The 8,840-nt window shown below is 33.6% G+C and overlaps 1 protein-coding gene across 1 annotated transcript; it reads right to left on the bottom strand.

The window, feature by feature from the left end:
- Window positions 1–132: 132 nt before the first annotated feature.
- On the bottom strand, window positions 133–7,556 carry LOC117320929 (guanylate kinase-like). The gene is made up of 5 exons (XM_033875407.1): window positions 7,405–7,556; window positions 5,187–5,324; window positions 3,618–3,659; window positions 1,731–1,827; window positions 133–326 (listed from the first exon to the last, which is right to left on the bottom strand). The coding sequence occupies exons 1-5, from the start codon at window positions 7,460–7,462 to the stop codon at window positions 137–139; spliced, it is 525 nt and encodes a 174-aa protein (XP_033731298.1). The 5' UTR covers window positions 7,463–7,556; the 3' UTR covers window positions 133–136.
- Window positions 7,557–8,840: the final 1,284 nt, after the last annotated feature.

Raw genomic sequence — 8,840 nt, 5'->3', positions numbered from 1 at the left:
TCATGATCATTCAGATAAAATTGTGGTGACTAAGCCTAGGCCTTCAACAACTATAAAATGATCACTTGTAAATTTTCACCTATTTCACTGCATACTTAAAACCAGCATAACAACCACATTACAGTTTAAATACTTATCAACATTTTGATTTCAAGAATATTTTGAAAGTTTTGGATGAATATTTTACCAGGACTTCCATACTAGGCGGCTTTAGAAAAACATATCTTGGGTTCAGATCTGTGTTCTTGATACTCTTTACGCCGTTGATTTCCACATCTAGTATACAAATCCTTCCTGTCTTCTCAATGTCTCTAACTGACTGCTTACTGAAACAGATTTAATCAGAATTATATCATAGAATTATGTTATAATTATGTCAGTAGCGGACATCTCGTAAGTATCAGGAAATTAAGAAAAACAAGCATTCTGAGAATATTGTTAGTAAAGCAATACATGTCCCCTACCGGTCCTGCTGAAAATAGTAACAGTGACTTTGACCGTAAAACCATGAAACCCTAACTTGATCTGTAGCAGTGTTCAGATATAACAAGAGGTCCATGGGCCATATTAGTCACCTGGGTTCCTATATAACAAGAGGGAGGTCTATATGCCTTATGGGTCACAAGGGTTCTGATATATATTCTGATAGATGATGTTTTAAATTAAGATATAACACATTTCAGCCCTGTGACCTTGAAAATAGTCAAAGGATTGTTAATTTGAGCAAACTTTGTAATCCTTTATCCAGGCATGATCCTGGCACAATAACATGATCATATGCCTCATAGAGAAGAAGTTATCGAAAGATTTTAACCTTAAAAGTCTGGCAACATCATTTCTTTAAACAAAATCAGTAGCCCTTTATCCCAACATTCTACTGGCAAAATATCATGACCCTGGGACTCTTGGTTGTTGAGAAAATGCTATTTAAAGATTTCAACTATTTGACCTCTGTGACCTTGAAAATAGGTCAAGTTCGTTTATATGAAGAAACTTGCTTTATACCACTGTCCTAGGTACCTGATAGCAAAATATAAGGCCTTTGCAATTTCTTGAACTTCAAAAGCAGATTCTTGAAGTTTCTAACATATTTGACCCCTGAGACCCTGAAATTAGGTCAAGGTCATTACTAGGAGGAAATTAAAAACCACTCTGTCCAAGGTACCTTCTGGTAAAATATCAGGCCTCCAGGTCTTCTTAAATTTTGGGGGAAGATTCTAAACATTTCTGATATATTTGACCCCTAGCTGTGACCTTGAAAATAAGTGTGAAGAATGTTCATAGCTACTCTGTCCATGGTACCTGCTGACAAAATATAAGCCCTCTGGGCTTTCTTAAACTAGCGAAGAAGTTTCTTAAAACAGACATATTTTTAATATCTTTAAACATATCCGACACCAAGCTGTGACCTTGAAAATAGGTCAAGGTAATTAACATTAGGAAACTTTAATGTAATCTTCCCTATGTACATCCAATATAACTATCCTATTGGTAATATGGCCGAGAGCTACCTTGTTGATGATATGGCCTGAATTCAAAGTGTTTAAAATGCTACATTGTGTTTTCAAGTGCTAGATAGTCATACAATTTTGAACCTAAAATAAGACATTTATTGCATTTTAAGAGCTAGAAAATCATCAAAATTTTAACATAAAATTAAAGAGGATATTATATTAGTCTGACAACTTCTGACCAAAATTTGACATGAGAATATATTATAATTCACATACCTTGTTCCGTATCTGTTTCCTGAGAACTGAGCATGCTCCAAGAAATCACCCTTCCCAATCATTTCTTCAAAGAGTTCTAGCGCTACATAGTGATAGTCTGAAAAAAGGCAACATGAAATAATTTGGAATGATCTGAAAATAGTAGGACAGTGTCTGTAGCTATTATACCTCTCATAATGTCTGTCTGTAACCTGTGTATACTGGCAGTATTTATACCTCTCACAATGTCTGTCTGTAACCTGTGTATACTGACAGTATTTATACCTCTTACAATGTCTGTCTGTAACCAGTGTATACTGACATTATTTATACCTCTTATAATGTCTGTCTGTAACCTGTGTATACTGACATTATTTATACCTTTTACAATGTCTGTCTGTAACCTGTGTATACTGACATTATTTATACCTTTTACAATGTCTGTCTGTAACCTGTGTATACTGACATTATTTATACCTCTTACATTGTCTGTCTACCTGTGAATACTGACATTATTTATACCTCTTACATTGTCTGTCTGTAACCTGTGTATACTGATATTATTTATACATCTTATAATGTCTGTCTGTAACCTGTGTATACTGACATTATTTATACCTTTTACAATGTCTGTCTGTAATCTGTGTATACTGACATTTTTATACCTCTTACATTGTCTGTCTACCTGTGTATACTGACATTATTTATACCTCTCATAATGTCTGTCTGTAACCTGTGTATACTGGCAGTATTTATACCTCTTACAATGCCTGTCTGTAACCTGTGTATACTGACATTATGTATACCTCTCATAATGTCTGTCTGTAACCTGTGTATACTGACATTCTTTATACCTCTCATAATGTCTGTCTGTAACCTGTGTATACTGACATTATGTATACCTCTCATAATGTCTGTCTGTAACCTGTGTATACTGACATTATGTATACCTCTTACATTGTCTGTAACCTGTGTATACTGACATTCTTTATTCCCTCATAATGTCTGTCTGTAACCTGTGTATACTGACAGTATTTATACCTCTTATAATGTCTGTAACCTGTGTATACTGACAGTATTTATACCTCTTACATTGTCTGTCTACCTGTGAATACTGACAGTATTTACACTTTCTACATTGTCTGTATGTAACCTGTGTATACTGACAATATTTATACTTTATACATTGTCTGTTTGTAACCTGTGTATACTGACATTATTTATACTTTCTACAATGTCTGCCTGTAACCTGTGCATACTGACATTGTTAACACTTTCTACAATGTCTGCCTGTAACCTGTGTATACTGACATTATTTATACTTTCTACATTGTCTGTCTGTAACCTGTGCATACTGACATTGTTAACACTTTCTACATTGTCTGTCTGTAACCTGTATATACTGACATTTTTATACCTCTTACATTGTCTGTCTGTAACCTGTGTATACTGACAGTATTTATACCTCTTACAATGTCTGTCTGTAACCTGTGTATACTGACAGTATTTATACATCTTATAATGTCTGTCTGTAACCTGTGTATACTGACAGTCATCAAAATTTGTGTGAGAAGTTATCTGCCTTTGTCTACCAGACATAATCTTAGCCTTGCACCACATGATTTTGTCATAAAAGTAACCATTTAACTGTTGAACATATTTTATGGATCTGTCAGTCCTACACAATGTAAACATCAGCAGTATAGTGTAAACTATTATGTTTTAAATTCCACTTCATTTTTCAAACATATTACAGGTAACAACATCAATACTCTATCAGTCTGATTTTTTAAAAATTATGTTCGTATTTATTTATAAGGACCTAGGGATATACATATATATCCTTTAACAAAATCTAAAACTCTTTACAGAGTCTTCTATTTTATAGAAATATTTCTGAAGTTTTACCTTTTCCTTCCACCTCTCCTGGGCGTGGCTTTCGTGTTGTGTCTGGAAATTACAAAATACAACTTATTAAAATACTGAAACAAGCAAAAAACAGCTTTAACGATCTTGATCACCTTAATGTTTGGAAAATCTCCCATCAATCACGTCTCCTCAGGAGAGTCTGGTATTTCTTTCCTGCATATAAAAGAGGTTGTGCCTAGCCAGCAAAAATCTTTCAAAGGTACAGGGAGAGGAATTTAAAGAAGGGGACTGGAAACAATTTGTTGACATGTACAGTCCAGAATCAAAATAGGGGACAAGACAGAGAGATGGAGAATGCTAGAAGCATTGAAATTGGACTCAGAAATAGCAAAAGTGTATTTTGGCATATTAGGGGATGTAACATGTTACACTAACATTTGAAGTTCAGCATACAAGCCTCGTCTCTATAATTATAAGATAAAATATATATGTTTACTTTGCCATGAGTGTATGGCTCACAGACTAAACACTGTGCAATATGGCACAATACTTAGTCTGCATACATGTAAGTCTATTTTAAGAATTACAACCTCTCAAGGAAAGTTTAAACGTCTTGCAGATTTTCCGACTTTGGTTTGGCAACAATAGAGGCATGTTTATGAAAGATGAATTTCAACCACTGTTATATCAATACTAATCCACAGTATCATATTGAATATACATCAGATATACATAGTAAGTTGCTTTGAACTATATCTAGATTACTTTGTCTCATCAACTTTCAGTGGAAGTTGTGTATATTGGGGCTTTAATTATTCATTCTTCCTAGCATCAACATAATGAAAGGTCGCATGTAAAAAATCAATACAAATATAATATCTTACAAGAGGCCCAGAGCGCCTGTATCACTCACCTGGATATTTCAGTGATAATTATTATGGTAAAGCACGCTAAAAAGAAGATTTAGCTATTTTTCCCCTATTGGGCCCCTCCCATAGCTTCTTGGGGGACCAGATCCACCTTTTATACAAATATATTAATCTCTTTCCCTAATGGATGTTTTTACATAAATGCACAAAATCCTGTTATTCCTACAAAAGAAGTATCAGGTCTTTGGAGGATCAAACCCACCATTTACACCAAACACACAGTGCTCTAGAAGCTATAATTCATCCTTGAGGGATTATGATAAAACTTTGGACACTTGTAAAGGACCATAATATCTTTAACAAGTTCGAATTTCGGGGTTGAAAGGTTGAAAGGTCAAGAATGGTCATGATTACCATTAGTATTTTTAGGAGACCCTAGTTTCATTTCATATACAGTAATTCCTAATACAGTGGAACCTCTATAAACCTAACATGCATGGGACATGGATATTTGTTTGGTTTACAGAGGGTTCGGTTTGGAGAAGTTTATCGAAAAATGACCGGCCGAATTCCAGATATAATTGCTCGGGACGATGTTTTGTTAGTGTAAAAGATAGCGGGGCCTGTAGGAAACCTGAATGTCTTGCCTTAATAAGCAATACATGTACTCAGCATGCCTAGTTAATTATTTATTTATATCTCAACCTTCATTCATCAATGCTACAGTATATATACTTACGTGATACACTAAAGGCGAAACTGTCCGGGAATTCTGTAAATAGTTGATTGAGGAGTGTACTCTTCCCACTTCCTGAAGGGCCACTGACCACTATGGGTTGGCAATGGTTGGAAGACATTGTTCTCAGGGGTAAAAGACCTACAGTATATTAAAAAAAATTAATGTGACTTGATGTTTACTGCAACACTGAGCAATTCAATAAATTTTTAAGCAAAAATTTACTTATAGGCTTAAATGCTCTTAGTTGTTCTAAGTAATTATATTGTTAGCGTTCGTCTTTACAAGTCCATTAACTCGTTATTGACACATTCGGAAAATCACCTTAATATGGCTGGAATAGGTCTATATACCAATGTAACGCAAAAGTAAACTCACCAAAACATGAGCATGATTTCTTACGAATTTTGTGCTCAAACTTTGCTAGCTTGAACCAATCACAAACCAGTCTTGGGGTGACAATTAAAGATTGTTACTGATTCTCACGGTCTTGTATGAACCATCATAACCTGAAAAGCCTTGACCACATGGATGTAGCCAATAATACACAGTACAATGTGTCTCAACAAATTCTAATTTCTTAATATCTTTTAAAATTACATCAAACTCACACTATTGTCATGTATAAATCTGTTGAAGATATGAATATTGAATACACATATTTCACCAATTGTCATAATTTGTCTAACTTTCAATCGAAACGTGCCAATCATATGACTCACAATTCCAAACGTTGATGATTAATTACAAAAGCAATAGATTTTGAATATATTGATGATGATGATGATGATGATGTGTATGATAATGCTGTACTCATATAATGATGACTCTCAGCTGACTTTGTACATTGCATGTGTAAACTATACTATCTGTACAAGGAAACTAATGTTATACTTTATATTATACACATGTATGTATAAAGTATATATATGTATTGTCTATAAGTAATCATGTATGTACTGAATGCTTTGCATATATATGTGCCTTATTCCTTTACTTTCTATTTTTGGAGTAATAATCAAGATGGTGAGGATAGACAACTAGTGGTGATATATATACAATAATGTCTATTAATTGTACATGAAAATAAAAAATACACAAAAGCACTAGCCCATTAAACGATATATATAGTAGACGGTGCTGTCTCTGTCTGTGTATATATATCTCCATTTTGGTACCAAATTTTTTGAATGATTAAAATTCCCATATCTTTAATTTAAATCTGGTATTAAAGCGAGGACATATCATACATCAGAGGTTAATCAGACTGATTTCACCACCGAAATTATTTAGAATTCCCCACTGATGGTGTTTTTTTTACCGTTTGAATAAAAACAAATTTCCCTTCTAAAAAAAAATTTCCCCAAAACAGGGGAAATCCCTCAAATTTTGATGAAATATGTATGAATTATAGCAAAGAATAGCTATAAAATGTTTAAGTTTAACAAATAATTAATTTACCTTAAATTGCATAATGGGTAGTATTGCCCAATTAAATCCTAGATTAATTAACACCTGTACATCGACTCCCATTTCCCACCTGATTTTACACTAGACTAGTACTCTTGTCTATCAGCTTGAACAGCTTTGAAGTCTATTTACTTATAAACTGCTTTAATATTTACATTATATTCACATCGTGTATATACACAAGCTTCGCTTGTTAGCATTATTGGTAATTATAGCTAATCAATAATCCAGAACACGCATAGAAAATTACCCCAGAGGCGTTTGCATGCAATCACCCGATGTTGCTTCCATAGAAACGGGAAACTGTTACCATAGGAACTGATTCAGTTCTGTCAACTAATTATTCCTGATGCAGTTATCGATTAAGTAAGCCAATTAGAAGATTTGTGATCTACAACGTTTCTGTATTGATTTCCAAAAATACATATAATGGTACAGGTGTCATATCGTGTTTCTTATGTGTGCAAAATAAGTGTTATCATCTCACAGATTTAGGGAAATAAAAGGGTTTACATAACACTGTCACGTTAAGCCGAAAGACGGATTAACTGAAGCATGACATGATAGACATCTCCTATGTGTCTATTCATTCATGACAAGTAAGAAGTGAGAAAAAGAGTTCAACGTCACACTCTTTCCAGATATTTACTGTAGATGTGAAGAGAAGTAGATCTATCAGACCGCTCGGAAGTTAATCGTTTTCGATAGAAATTCAGTCAACGAATAAGCCAAAACACAGGTATCTACTTACGTTGAAGGCGGGGAAGGAAGCGGCACACTTTATAACTTGTACACAAAACAGCGTTCATCAGTGTCCGTGTTGATTGTGTGGATGTGGTCACGATCAGTTCAACGCTTGCGTTAAGGGTTTTCAAAACCGCCCAAGCGGTTTTTAGGCATTCGGAACTCTTTGGGAATCTATGCTGATTTCGGCGACAATGCCCGATGTGTTCGGTATAAACGAAATACTAAATAAAAATACTGGCTTTCTTGTTTTCCGGAATTGAAGCACACGGATAGTACATGATTTAGCGACAGTCGAGACCATTTATCAAGACATTAGTAAATTACAAACGATCATACTTTTGCAACTTTTACAAAATCATACATTACAAAGAAGCCATAAACGATTTACAGACGATTCGTCAATTCAATTCAAACTTTATTTATAGTCGGTACATATTATAACAAATCAACATTAGCTCTAAGAAGCTATTACAACCGACTCCAACAGTAAAAGACATGCACAAATGCAAAATAAAATAAATAAAAATAAATAAAAATAAATAAAACATAAAAGCATTCAAATGTATTTACCTGATTAAAAAAAATCAATAATTGCAGAAAATGATTGTTTGGAGATATTTCTTGGGAGTTATTTCTTTGATTTAGCAGTATCTCTTGACAATATGGATATTAAAACATTAAGCATTAAGTTTATTTAAACTTATTGTTAAATCTTAAAAAACAGATAATTTCAGAAAAAAATGTTTGGAAATATCTTAGATTTATTTACTAACTTATATAAGTCTCTGGAAATAAATATTCCTGGAGTAATCACTTTAGATATAGCAGAAGCACTTTACAATATGGATATCGATATTAAGCATAAAGTTTATTTAGACTCTTACCAAAACAAAAAACAAAACAAAACAAAAACAAAAAATATGATGTTGTGTGTGGGTATGTCTATATGTTTTGTCTGCATGTGCTGTATTTGCATTGTGGCCCATACCAGCTGTCTGTCAGTGATTTGTATTGTGTGAGTGAAGTTGTTGTTCTGAAGTGGTCTGGTAGGGCATTCCAGATTTTAGGTGCTTCTGACCGAAAAGAGTGCTCGTTGTATTTTGTTGTCCTAACATGTGGTATATCTACAGTGCTGTGATATATATCTGAATGTGTATGTTTTTGTCTGTGATATAGATTAAATAATGTAAGTATGTTGGTGTTTGCTTGTTTGTGATTTTGTAGACTTCTATTGCAAAAATTTGGCATCGCCAATATCATATATCATATAACAAATATACATGTTATAGTTGTCCTCAAATTTGTTATAATAAAGTCATGTTACAGTTGTCTCATACTTTGCAGGCGTACTTAAAAAGTGGTCTTATGTGGACAAGATACAACAGTATATATATTTTTTTTCTAGTAAGACGTATTTTATAGTTTTAGTTATAATTAATG

This window comes from Pecten maximus, unplaced genomic scaffold (assembly GCF_902652985.1).
Source record: "Pecten maximus unplaced genomic scaffold, xPecMax1.1, whole genome shotgun sequence".
NCBI classification, from domain to species: Eukaryota; Metazoa; Mollusca; class Bivalvia; order Pectinida; family Pectinidae; genus Pecten; species Pecten maximus.
This window is presented reverse-complemented; position numbering and strand designations above follow the sequence as displayed.